Source organism: Lissotriton helveticus, chromosome 1_1, assembly GCF_964261635.1.
Source record: "Lissotriton helveticus chromosome 1_1, aLisHel1.1, whole genome shotgun sequence".
NCBI classification, from domain to species: domain Eukaryota; kingdom Metazoa; phylum Chordata; class Amphibia; order Caudata; family Salamandridae; genus Lissotriton; species Lissotriton helveticus.
The window spans coordinates 72598183-72612446 of record NC_136057.1 but is presented as its reverse complement, the minus strand read 5'-3'; the positions used below and the strand labels follow the sequence as shown (position 1 = coordinate 72612446).

Here is a 14264-nt window from a genome sequence, read left to right as displayed (position 1 = left end):
TGAAAGCAGTCATGCTATTGAGATTTGACCCCTCTATTGCCAAAAAACTAGGCTCCTTGCTGACGTCACAAATTATCTTTATAGTTTAGGGAAGAAATCACATTTAACATCTCTTTCCATACAATCAGTCAAATACCATGAATTCAAATACATTTTTTGTTTTTGTTTTATTACATATCAAAAAACATGCATTTGTTAGTAATATGTAAAGTCTAGTCATTGTGTACATTTCATAGCATCATGACTGTTGTTGCTGTATCATAATTTAGTTTATGGTAACGTTAAAATAAATTGAGTTTGATCCTGGTACACACCTCTGTAGTGTGGTTTTTAAAGGTTCTTGGATGTCCATACATAGGTGGTGTTTGGATGTTTTGGTTATGTATTATTAATATAGATTTATAAAGTATTGGGTTTCAAATGTATTATGCCACTAATGGCCCTACAAAACACTTGTTCCTAAATAGAATTTGTTCAGTTTAGAACTTGTTGCTGTTAACGTTAAACTAAAGTGAGTTTGACCCTGGAGCAAACCCCTGTAGTGTGTTATGTATAGGATGGGTGTGCTGAAGAGCAGTCTTGTTGCTGTTCCTCACTGGATGGGTCGTGGTGGTGATGATGATGGTCGGCAGCAGGAAGAACTTCCCGGACTCAGCACTTTGTTAAAATGACCTCGGTGGAAAGCATTTGTTTCTACTATCTTTGGCTACTGAAGATGTATCCTTTCTTCTGATATGCATATTATATTGGTGAACTCCTTCCTCTAAGCAAGGCTGGGCTATGTGAACACTGTGTATTTGGCAGCTCCAGCAACACAAATCACCTTACAGATGATTCAGAATGCTACGATCTATCTTATTTGTGGTCTGAGGACGTCCCAACTGCATCACAAAGTTTCACTGTTTTCTCACGAGGCAGAACTTTTTATGTCCATTCATTCACTGCCAGAGTTTATAAAACACAGGTTTCTTTTTGCTTGTAAATACAATCCTGATTATCATTTGTGTCAAAATGTTGTATCTTTTGTGTTCCTCTGCTTCTAAATCCAGATTTATTTTCCAGTGCCAAGGTTCAAGAAATGTAAAGCAGGGAGTCAATAGTTCTGGACTCTTAAGAGCTGAAATTTTTTACTGCACAAGATTCAATCTTTACCTAACACTCAACCTTTCAGAAACCTATTCAGAACTAAACGTTTCAACAGCTCTCTCTCTGATTAATCAGTTTGCCATCATGCACGGATTCTGTCCTTTCACCAGTTAGGAGATGGTTGGGTGATTCTCTGTAAATAAGAAACATCTAAAATATATTCATATACAATTAATCTCACCGTGAATCATTTACATAGTCAGTGGTGAGCCAGCAAATTTCCCAAGGGTCCAGCTTAATATTGGACACCTCTGGGGATGTGCCACTATGGTGGATGCATTAACAGATGCATGTGATGATCAAAATGAGCATCATGTTTCCCATGTCAGGGCTTCGGAGGTAAACGTTGTGCACTGCAAGCATTAACTCTCAGAGTTGCAGGTAACATTTTCCTACTTTGACTTCTTCTAACTTTGTACGTTGTTCTCTAGCTGCTGTCATTGAACCAGTTGTTGTACAAAATGGCCAAAAACCAAAACCAGCTACAAATATTCTCCAGTCTGTGCTTGTTAAACTTATTCAAGTGTGTTGTGCTTATAGGTTTTATCACTAATCCCTGTAGTTAGCTGAAAATCCTTTCACAACTACTTCGAATCCACTGCAATGGTATGGTTTCTCAATTGTATGTGTTTGCTGATGTCTTCGAAGTATTGATAATCGACTAAAGCTCTTCGCACTTTCAGTGCACTCGAATGGCTTTTCCCCTAAATGTGTTTGCTGATGATTACTTAATGTTGAAGGGTCACTAATACTACTTCCACATTCACTGCAGTGTTAGGGTCTTTCACCTGTGTGTATTCGTTGATGTCTTTGTAGGTCTGATAATGGACTAAAGCACTTCACACACTCACTGCACTTGAATGGCTTTTCTCCAGTGTGTATTCGCTGATGATTACTTAATTTTGAAGATTCCTTAAAACTACTTCCACATTCGCTACAATGGAATGGTTTCTCCCCTGTGTGCACTCGCTGATGTATTTTGAGGTGTGATAAACGACTGAAGTTCTTCACACATTCACTGGTTTCTCCACTGTGTGTGTTCGCTGATGTCTTTGTAGTATTGATAATTGACTAAAGCTCTTCATGCATTCATTGCATTTGTATGGTTTTTCCCCTGTGTGTGTTCGCTGATGTATTTGGAGAGTTGATAACTGACTGAATCTCTTCACACATTCACTGCATTGGAATGGTTTTTCTCCCGTGTGTGTTCGCTGATGAATCCGGAGAGCTGAGGAATCACTGAAACTACTTCCACATTCATTGCAATGGTATGGTTTTTCCCCAGTGTGTGTTCGCTGATGTCTTTGTAGATGTGCTAACCGAGTGAAGCTCTTCATACATTCATTGCAATGGTATGGCTTTTCTCCTGTGTGTGTTCGCTGATGATTACTGAGAGTTGAGGAACCACTAAAACTACTTCCACATTCATTGCAATGGTATGGTTTTTCTCCAGTGTGTGTTCGCAAATGTGTTCGTAGATTTGATACCAGATTGAATTTCTTCACGCATTCACTGCACTGGAATGGTTTTACTCCTGTGTGTGTTTGGTGATGAATCCGGAGATTTGAGGAATCACTAAAACTACTTCCACATTCATTGCAATGGTATGGTTTTTCCCCAGTGTGTGTTCGCTGATGTCGTTGTAGATGTGATAACTGACTAAAGCTCTTCATACATTCATTGCAATGGTATGGTTTTTCCCCAGTGTGTGTTCGAATATGTTTTAGTAGGCCTGATGACCCACTAAAGCTCTTCACACATTCACGGCACTGAAATGGTTTTACTCCTGTGTGTCTTTGGTGATGAATCCGGAGAGCTGAGCAATCACTAAAACTACTTCCACATTCACTGCACTGGAATGGCTTTTCTCCTGTGTGTGTTCGCTGATTATTCCTGAGAGTTGAGAAATCACTAAAACTACTTCCACATTCATTGCAATGGTATGGTTTTTCCCCAGTGTGTGTTCGAATATGTCTTTTTAGGTTTGATGACCGACTAAAGCTCTTCACACATTCACTGCACTGGAATGGTTTTACTCCTGTGTGTGTTTGGTGATGAATCCGGAGAGCTGAGGAATCACTAAAACTACTTCCACATTCATTGCAATGGTATGGCTTTTCCCCAGTGTGTGTTCGCAAATGTGTTCGTAGATTTGATACCCGACTGAATTTCTTCACACATTCACTGCAATGGTATGGTTTTTCCCCAGTGTGTGCTCGCAAATGTGTTTGCAGATTTGATACCTGGCTGAATTTCTGAACATATTCATTGCAATGGTACAGTTTTTCCCCTGTGTGTGTTCCCTGATGTCTTTGGAATTGTGATAACCAACTAAAGCTCTTTACACACTCAGTGCAATGGTACGGTTTTTCCCCCATGTGTGTTCACTGATGATCTTTTAGGAGTGCTAACTGACTAAAGTTCTTCACACATTCATTGCAATTGCACGTTGCTTCTCCTGTGTGTGTCTGCTGATGGCTCTTTAGTAGTGATGACAAACTAAAGCTCTTGCTGCTTGTGTATGATTTTTCTTTCTTGGTTAGTGTCTCTGGGTCGGCTTTATAATTGTCTGCATCCCATGGCTGTGCTTCCTGAAGAGCTAACATGGTTGATAAAGCACTTGTGTTATTCTCACATTCCCTGTATGTCTGTGGTATTTTGGATGCTTGATTACAGATTTCACAACAAAATACAAGACTCACCAACTACATATATTATAATTGTGGCAAGTAAAGCTTCTTTGTATGTGGTTATGTCTTTAGATTGTATAAGTATTTTGCATGTTTACGGGTAAAGATTAGTCTTCCTTCAGGTCGATGCAAATTGGGACAGTCTTGTAGATCAGAGACCCTCTCTTTCCTTTACCCTTCAGTTGTCTGGCTCCACCCCATTGTGCTTTTCTCTTGCTGTGGTTTAGCCAGAAATAGTTTACTATATACCTAGTGCACCAAATGGTTGTTTGGTTTATACAGGCAGTGGTTAGTTATTGTTATTGCGTTCATTTTCTAGAGGTCATTTCTTCGTCTTGTGGTGAGGAGGTGCACAGCTCAGACACATACATCCACTGAATTGCTTGTGACTGCGTTCATTTTCTAGAGGTCATTTCTTCGTCTTGTGGTGAGAAGGTGCACAGCACAGACACATACATTCACTGAATTGCTCGTGACTATTTCTTCCAGGATCTATCAGTTTATGTTCAGGTTCCTCAGTCTCTGACTGTGCAGCCCTCTTCCTGAATATTGGAGCTCATAGTTTGACAGCTGTTTACAGATTTACACGATTATTGTCATTATTCAGAATCATTTGTGCGTTCAAGGCTGGTTTCCTGTTGGATATAAAGAGATTTATCACTAAATAGAAATGTAAGAGAATGTAAATACACCATATTTTACTATTTGTTAAAGACATCTCTTCTTTACCATTTTTTCACTTGTGCAAAATGCTGTTATATGGTAACACATGAAGTTGATGACGTTTTTTGTCTAGTCTACGTATACACAAAAAAAATCAAAAATTCAATTGAAAGAAATGGGCAGAATTTAATGCCAGGATAGACCAATAAAAAAAAGTTCATCCTCAATAAACATTAATTGTTTAATTTATAATAGAGGCTTAGGTAAACTCCCCAGTTACAGTGTTCATTGAGGCCCGACCTACCCTCTTTCCCAGTGGGCCCAACCCCCTTTTTTTCTCAAATCACAGAGAGGGCAGGAAATAGCCCACCCTCTGCTCTTCCTCCTGAGCCACGACAGTGTAATCACAGAGCGAAAGGTGTTAGAGCGCCTTGTTAGTGTTTATAGCTCAGATCATATGTAACTTTCACTTCACACATTGTGTCTGTGTAATTTACAACACTTACACATCTTTTTCACTGCACTATTTATCACTTTTTTTGAAGACGTCACAGGCCGGTCCCATCCTCCGATATTTACAATCTAACAAGCGGTCGAAAAGGCCCTTTATTGCAATGCAATAGGTCTCGCATTTGCTAGAGCTTTAGCTATTAGTATTGTAAATGACAATGCCTTTTATTTAGGTTTTAAAACCCAAAACATAAATATAAGACATTGTTATTTACAGTGCCAATAGCTCAAACTCGCGTAGAATCATTGCCTGTGTCCAGACTCTAAGAACCGTGGCTGTTCCTAGAGTTGATTCAAGAATCTTATTGACCAATGGATTAATGATGTCAGCCCCGGGGGAGGAGCTTTGCGCGATTCCAAGATGAACGCGTGAGCTAAGGGCTCCCGAGACCCCTTCCGCCTCCCGCGACTATCCTGTTACTGATCCTGATTATGACGACGGGTACTTTTTATTGATGCCCTGCTGATGCCAGTGATCCTTTCCAAAATCGATTTGGCCGTCGGATACCGGACTTACTGCACCCTGAACTTTGAGGCCTACATCGTATGCCAGCCGGGGGCTCGAGTCCCCGAGGTACCCAGGTGGCAATTGAACAACAACGGCTGATAAGCCACGCCCTTTGCCCCTGGTGTACTTTCGGTTTCGTTTCTGCTCCTTGTTGAGAACGCCCAATTCCCGATCGGAGTTCCGATTCTGCTATCGCTGCCAGCCTTTTACAAGTGCTGTGTCCCTGTCTGCTCGCAGTTCCGAGCCTGCCACGACGAAGATCATTTTAACTGGATTCTGCAATTCCAGTTTGGGCTCCTTACACGTCATGACGGGCAGAACAGTCGTTGAGAGACGCGGCGCCAGAGGTTCGTCCCGAGGGAGGGTCACCCAGTCTCAGACCATTGATCGATTTACTCGACCGAGGGGATCCCCGGGCGGATCAAGTGGTGCCCTGGAGGAAGCTGGGGACGGTACTCCTGATGACGAGGAGCCAACACTGAAAGACGTTATGGGTGCAATTGCGAGTGTCCGATCCACCATGGGCCAGCAATATGAAACCCTGGCAGCTAAGATAGATACGGTGGCGATCGATGTCACCCTCATCAGAGCAGACCTTGGGAAAACCAACGAGCGTGTCAAATCTCTCGACCTCAAGACCGCTAGTTTGACCACGGATGTCTCGGACCTCCAGACCACGGTCCGCCATCTTCGGACTACCTGTGATCAGTTTGCTAATCGGCTGGAAGATTTTGAGGGTCGTGCCAGGCGCAATAACGTTCGCATTGTGGGTGTCCCGGAGAATTCTGGAGACATGCCTGTTGATATCCTGGTGGAGGACCTTGTGCTCAAGCATCTGATGCCGAAAGGCCTAAGTAAATTCTTCGCTGTGGAACAGGCCCACCGTGTCCCGGGTGGCAAGCCAAAGACGGGAGCCGCCCGCGGCCCATAATTGCTAGACTCTTCAATTTTCGTGATAGAGACGCTATCCTGCAGGCTTCCCGAACCAGTGGGCCCACTAAATTTGAGAACGCTTCAATTAGTTTTTACCCGGACTTCACCCAGGCAGTGCAGAAGCAAAGGATGGGCTTTACGGGTGTGAAACGGCGCCTCAGGGACCTGGGACTAAAATATGCCATGCTCTTCCCGGCCCGTCTGAGAATCGAACATGCTGATCGTGCGCTTTTCTTTGACCGCCCTGAGGTGGTTAGTGACTGGTTGGACACTCTATCGACGTGACATGAAGGCCCGGAGGACACGAGAGGTGCTGAGGGAGGCGTGGAGGACCAGGAGCAGTGAGTCTACATCGGCGAACCAGGATCCGCTGCAGTGGCTTAGAGACTATGTTTCAAGCATTGTGTGAATGCCCGGGGGTGGGGGGGGTTCTGGGGATCTTCCTCCTCTGGGGACTTTTTCTCGCTTTTTGTAGGTTAGTTTAATGGGGCGACAGGCACACTGCAAGTTGGGGTGGCTCTTCGGTCTACCGCAGGGGTGCAGGGAGGGGGGTTTGAGTTTGATGGGTTCACTGGGGGAGGTGGGGGGGTTCTTTTCTATCTGTTTGTTTCAAGGCTGCGCTTTGCTTTACATTTACTGTCATGTGACTGTTTCGAGGTGGGGGGCGGTCGGTCTTCTTTCGGGATGGGGGGTAGGGGGCTTAGGGTTTTGAGCTGGAATGTTAACGGTCTTGGGGACAGGATTAAACGTGGGATTGTGCTGCAATATTTGAAGAGGTGTTCCCCGGATGTGGTCCTGCTCCAAGAGACCCACTTGGTGGGCAATACATGTCACGCATTGAATAGAAGAGGCTATCGTTTGGTGGCTCACTCTGGCTTCACTACGGGGTCGAGAGGGGCTGGTATACTGATCAGGAACTCCCTTCCCCTGGAGATAGATGGCACGGTTTTGGACGACAGGGGCCGCTATGCAGGCATTACGGGGCGATGGGAGGGGAAATTGATTTCCATACTGTCGATCTATGTTCCGCCTGGGCTGCAATCCACTACATTTGCCGACTTGGGTGAGGTGATTCTGGGTTTCCCTGATGGTTTGCCGGTGTTGGGTGGTGACTTTAACTCTGTGGTGAATGGAGAGAGTGATCGTAGTCCCCCCAGACTCCTCCCTGCGTCACAGTTATGGTTGGGGAAATTCTTGGATGCCTTCGGGCTGGCTGACTGTTGGAGACAACTGCACCCTGGCCGGCTTCAGTATACTTTCCACTCGGGAGCCCATGGAAGTCTCTCGAGACTTGACTATATCCTCGTGCCGATGGTGCAGTTGTTCTCTGTGCGTGAAATTAAACACCTGGCTAGAGGGATCTCAGACCACTCCCCGATATGGCTCCACTTAGATATCTGTTTGGGGACTGGGGGCCGAATTGCCCCAATCAATCCATGGCACTTTCAGAATCCCATCATCATATCTGAGGTGGTCAAATGCATGAATTTCTATTTTGCCGAAAATGAGGGATCGGTGTCTTCCCCGGTCTCCCTATGGGAGGCTTATAAGACTGTGATCCGCGGTCAGACTCTGTCCCTGGTTGCTGCTGAGAAGCGGCGTAACCGAGAAGAGGTGGTGAGTTTGGAGTCTGAGATTACTGGGTTGGAGGAACGGTTGGAGACTGGGGTTACGCCTGAGTTATTGCATGTTTTGGCTCTTAAGCAATTTGACTACAGGGCTTTGGTGACTGCTTCGGCTGAGGCGATGCATCGTATGCAGCAGGGGCGTTTATATGATGTGGGTGATAAAGCGGGGAAGTTGCTTGCTTGGCTGGATAGGCGTGATAGAATGAATCGTGTTGTGCCTGTGGTTGAGAGAGTCGATGGGACGAGGGTCGTGGACCCGGTTGGGATAGTTGAGGTGTTTGCCCAGCACTTTCGGGTCGTGTACGCGCCGGTTTCGGGCTTGCCGGAGGAGGACTCGCGCTTGCTACTTCGTGATCTTGAGTTGCCCGGTCTCTCGGAGTCAGACGGGGCGTTAATGGAGACTGATTTCTCCGTCGATGAGGTTGCGCTCGCTATTCGCTCTCTTCGTTCGGGGAAGGCTACGGGCCCCAACGGTATACCGGTTGAGCTGTACAAGCTCTGCCCAGATAAAATGGCGCCGTATTTGCTGCGTATGTTTGCGGCGTCGCGTGACCTTGGATCTCTTCCCAGAGACCAAAGGCTGGCCTCTATTGTGGTCATTCACAAAGACGGCAAACCCCGCGAGTGCTGCTCATCGTATCGCCCTATTTCACTTCTAAATGCCGAACCCAAGATATTGGCGAAAATACTGGCAAATCGACTGGCGACGGTGATTAGCGGACTGGTTCACCCGGATCAGTCCGGTTTTATCCCTCAGCGCAACACTGCCCTCAATCTTCGTCGTCTACATGGCGTCATCGCGAGGGCGGGGTCTCTTAGTGAACCGGCCATCTTGGTCTCTCTTGATGCCTCGATGGCCTTTGACACGGTCGAGTGGTCATATTTGTGGGCCACAGTCGCCAAATTCGGCTTTGGTCCGAAATTTATCGCATGGATTAAACTCCTGTATGAACAGCCGTTGGCGCAGGTGGTGGTTAATGGTAGAGCTTCGGAGCCCTTCGCTCTTGGGCGAGGCACGAGGCAGGGATGTCCTTTGTCTCCGCTGTTGTTTGCACTTGCGCTTGAGCCTCTTGCCGCTTGGCTCAGATGGGATCCTTCCCTGAAGGGTATTCGGTGGTCCCCTGGCTTCGAGGACCGTGTATCATTGTATGCTGACGACATCTTGTTGTATTTGACGTCCCCTCGTAAGTCGCTGGGTGTCCTCTTTGATGTTCTGCGCTCTTTTGGACGTAACTCTGGGCTGGTTATTAATTGGTCCAAATCCTGCATCTTTCCGCTTACCGGTGATCCTCTTTCTTTGCCCCGAGTATGCCCAATCCCGGTTTGTACTGATGGTTTTAAGTACTTGGGGATTTATATTTCTCTTGACCCTGCATTACGGTATGACCGGAACTTGTTGCCTCTGCTCGCCCAGCTTCGGTCGGACGTCGCGGCTTGGTGTGGTCTGCCCCTATCCCCCTTGGGACGGGCAGCTCTGTTTAAAATGATGTCTCTTCCCCGGTTCCTGTATGCTGTGCAGAATACACTTGATTTGGGACACCCCCGCGCCGCACGGCCACCAGCTGCTGCGTGTGCCCCTTGCCTGCCCTCGACCTCGCTGCTGCCTCGTTTGCCGGTTGCCGGCTGCCTCCGCTGCGGTTGTCTCTGCCTTGTTATTTTGTCTGTAATTTGTGCCTGTTTTATTTTATTTCATTGTGCCTGTGTTTTGGTTTTCCTTCCTTGTTGTCCGCCTACCTCGCCGCCCTCCGCCCTCCCTTCCCGCCACCGCTGCTTTTCCCCGCCCCTTTTTCTTTTCTGTACCCTCCCCGCTCCCGCCTCTCAGCTGCTCCGCCCACCCGCGCACTTGGCCTTAAATGGCGACCGTGCGACGCAGGTGAGTGTGACCCACTTGTGGGACACCCCCGCGCCGCACGGCCACCAGCTGCTGCGTGTGCCCCTTGCCTGCCCTCGACCTCGCTGCTGCCTCGTTTGCCGGTTGCCGGCTGCCTCCGCTGCGGTTGTCTCTGCCTTGTTATTTTGTCTGTAATTTGTGCCTGTTTTATTTTATTTCATTGTGCCTGTGTTTTGGTTTTCCTTCCTTGTTGTCCGCCTACCTCGCCGCCCTCCGCCCTCCCTTCCCGCCACCGCCGCTTTTCCCCGCCCCTTTTTCTTTTCTGTACCCTCCCCGCTCCCGCCTCCCAGCTGCTCCGCCCACCCGCGCACTTGGCCTTAAATGGCGACCGTGCGACGCAGGTGAGTGTGACCCACTTGTGGGACACCCCCGCGCCGCACGGCCACCAGCTGCTGCGTGTGCCCCTTGCCTGCCCTCGACCTCGCTGCTGCCTCGTTTGCCGGTTGCCGGCTGCCTCCACCGCGGTTGTCTCTGCCTTGTTATTTTGTCTGTAATTTGTGCCTGTTTTATTTTATTTCATTGTGCCTGTGTTTTGGTTTTCCTTCCTTGTTGTCCGCCTACCTCGCCGCCCTCCGCCCTCCCTTCCCGCCACCGCCGCTTTTCCCCGCCCCTTTTTCTTTTCTGTACCCTCCCCGCTCCCGCCTCCCAGCTGCTCCGCCCACCCGCGCACTTCGCCTTAAATGGCGACCGTGCGAACGCGCAGCGGTCACGCGCAGCGGGCGCGCCGATTGTGCGCTGAAGGCGCGCCAAAGGTAAGCCCGTCTGCGCCCGTCCGCGACCGGATTGCGACCAGCGCCAGGACCCCTGGCCCACGAAGACCCCGACCGACCCGCCTGACGTACTCCACCGCCACCCTCACCGCTCTCAACACCGGCCGACTCCCAGAATGCCATCAAGCCACCCCACGACGCACCCACGGTCCTTTCAGCTGCCACGCCTGCAAGTTCACCTGCATCCGGACCTGCCTCGCACCAGCACCCGCCAAGTCAAACACCAGCAGCACCCACCTCAAGTGCATCCTGCTCAACACCCGCTCCGTCCACAGACACGCCATCGAACTCTGGAACCTCCTAGACGCCACAGCCCCTGACGTTGCCTTCCTCACGGAGACCTGGATGAACGCCTCTTCAGCTCCCGACATCGCCATCGCTATCCCAGAGGGCTACAAGATCGTCCGGAGGGACCGCAACGCCAACCAGATGGGAGGAGGCATCGCCATCATCCACAGGAACACCATCCGTCTCACGACCAGCACCGACAACACCCTGACCAGCGCAGAACACCTGCATTTCCAGATCCACACCAACCCGAACACCACCCTCAGAGGCACCCTGATCTACCGACCCCCTGGACCACGCACACAATTCAGCGAGGACATCGCCGACTTCGTCAGCCCGCATGCCCTCCCCTCCGCTGACTACATCCTCCTGGGAGACCTCAACTTCCATCTGGAAAACAACAACGACCGCAACACCAGCACCCTGCTCGACAACCTCGCCAACCTGGGACTCAAGCAACTGGTGTCCACCCCCACCCACCTCGCCGGACACACACTCGACGCAGTCTTCTCTTCCAGCACAGACATCGGCTTCAGCCACGCCACAGAGCTTCAATGGACGGACCACAGCTGCGTCCACTTCACCTTCAAGAGAACGACGACCCACCAACACCAGCAACAGGCCGCCAGCAGAAGCTGGAACAAGATCACAGCAGACCAGCTCGCCACCTCCCTGAGCCAGCACCCTCCTGCCAGCTCAGCGGACCCCAGCCAGGCCGCCGACAACCTCACGAAGTGGATCAGCATCTGCGCGGACGAGCTCGCCCCACTGAGGACCCCGCCTAGCAGACCCGGCAGCAAGAAGGCCCCATGGTTCACCGACGAACTCAAGAGCTCCAAGAAGAACTGCCGAGCCCTCGAGAAAGTCTGGAAAAGGGAACCGACACCGGACAACAGGACCTCCTTCAAACTTGCCACCCGGAAACACCATCAGCTGATCCGCGCCGCCAAGAAAACAGCATTCAAGGACCGGTTGGACAACAACGCACACAACTGCAAGGAACTCTTCAACATCGTGAAAGAGCTTTCCAACCCCAGCGCAGGAATCAACGACATCACCCCATCGCAAGACCTCTGCAACTCCCTCGCTTCATACTTCCACAACAAGATCGCGGACATACACAACAGCTTCAACAACCAACCAACGCACACCATGACCGAACAACCACCCCCCACCACCACCCTCCACGCCTGGACCCCGATCAGCACCGAAGACACCATCCGCACGATGAACTCCATCCACTCCGGATCACCGACCGACCCCTGCCCTCACCACGTCTTCAACAAGGCCGACGCTGTCATCGCACCCCACCTGCGAGACATCATCAACACATCCTTCGACACCACCATCTTCCCTGAGAGCTGGAAACACGCCGAACTCAGCGCTCTACTCAAGAAACCAACAGCGGACCCCACCGACCTCAAGAATTACCGCCCCATCTCGCTCCTCCCGTTTCCAGCCAAAGTCATCGAGAAGACCGTCAACAAGCAGATGGCCGCCTTCCTCGAGACGAACGGATCCCTCGACCCCTCACAGTCCGGATTCCGAGCCAATCACAGCACCGAGACCGCCCTCATCGCCGCCACCGATGACATCCGAGCCCTGATGGACAATGGAGAAACAGCGGCCCTCATCCTCCTAGACCTCTCCGCGGCTTTCGACACAGTCTGCCACCGCACCCTAGTACAGCGCCTCAACAACGCCGGAATCCAGGGGAAGGCACTGGAATGGATCATCTCCTTCCTCGACGGAAGAACACAGAGAGTCCGCCTACCACCGTACAAGTCAGAGGCCACTGAAGTCATCCGCGGCGTCCCCCAAGGATCCTCTCTGAGCCCCACCCTCTTCAACGTCTACATGAGCCCCCTCGCGGCCATCGTACGCAAACACAACCTCAGCATAATCTCCTACGCCGACGACACCCAGCTGATCCTCTCCCTGACCAACGACCCCGCCGCCGCCAGAGCCAACCTGCACGAAGGGATGAAAGAGGTAGCCGAGTGGATGACGACCAGCCGCCTGAAACTGAACTCGGACAAGACGGAGGTCCTCATCCTGGGCTCCTCACCCTCCGCCTGGGACGACTCCTGGTGGCCTCCCGCCCTGGGTACCGCACCCAAACCGACAGACCATGCACGCAACCTGGGCGTCATCCTGGACTCCTCCCTCTCCATGACCAGGCAAGTCAACAACGTCTCCTCGGCGTGCTTCAACATCCTACGCATGCTACGGAAGATCTTCTGGTGGATCCCCACCGAGACCAGGAAGACCGTCACCCAGGCCCTCGTCACCAGCCGACTGGACTACGGCAACGCCCTCTACGCCGGTACCACCGCCAAGCTCCAGAAGAGACTCCAGCGGATCCAGAACGCCTCAGCCAGACTCATCCTCGACATCCCACGAACCAGCCACATCTCCGGACATCTGAGAGACCTTCACTGGCTCCCCGTCAACAAAAGAATCACCTTCCGCCTCCTCACCCACGCACACAAAGCCCTACACGACCAAGGCCCGAGCTACCTCAACAGCCGAGTCAACTTCTACGCTCCCAAACGCCACCTCCGATCAGCCAACCACGCCCTCGCCGCCGTCCCCCGCATCCGAAGAACGACTACAGGAGGAAGGTCCTTCTCCTACCTGGCCGCCAAGACCTGGAACTCCCTCCCGACCGACCTGCGCCTGACCCAAGACCACCTCTCCTTCAGGAAGAAGCTGAAGACCTGGCTGTTCGAGCAGTAGCGGCACCCCCCCCCCCCCCCAGCGCCTTGAGACCCTACGGGTATGTAGCGCGCTTTATAAGTGTCACTGATTGATTGATTGATTTGGTGCCGGCTGGCTACTTTCGCGAAATTGAGTGCCTCCAGAGGAAGCTAGTGTGGGCTGGCCGACCCCGTATTGCGTTGGCTAAGCTCACGCTACCCTGGTACGATGGGGGCATTGCTTTACCTGATATACGACGGTATTACTGGGCATCTCAATTGAGTGCCGTGAATCATGCTATGTATGGTCCAGTTCCGAATCCGGCTTTCGAAATGGACCGGTGGCTCTTGCCCGGGCGGGATTACTACAGGGCATTTTATTCCCGGAGTGCTAGGAAGAATTTGACGGGACCCACTGGGGTGGCGGTACGGGTATGGGGCAGCGCGACTGCGGCTACTGGATGGACGGATAGGCTGACCAGAGCGACCCCTCTGTTTGCCGCGGAGAGGCTGGGTGGACTATGGACTTCAAAAGGGT

General features: G+C 50.6%; 1 protein-coding gene across 2 annotated transcripts in view; it reads right to left on the bottom strand.

Annotated features, from left to right (window-relative positions):
* Window positions 1–235: 235 nt before the first annotated feature.
* The window catches only part of LOC144829342 (uncharacterized), a 39932-nt gene continuing 25903 nt past the window's right edge, over window positions 236–14264 (bottom strand). For both annotated transcript variants that reach the window (XM_078688435.1, XM_078688518.1), the window contains one exon: window positions 236–4471. In XM_078688435.1, the coding sequence (XP_078544561.1) occupies window positions 2154–3524 (1371 nt within the window). In that variant the 5' untranslated portion in view covers window positions 3525–4471 and the 3' untranslated portion in view covers window positions 236–2153. The remainder of the gene's footprint in view (window positions 4472–14264) is intronic.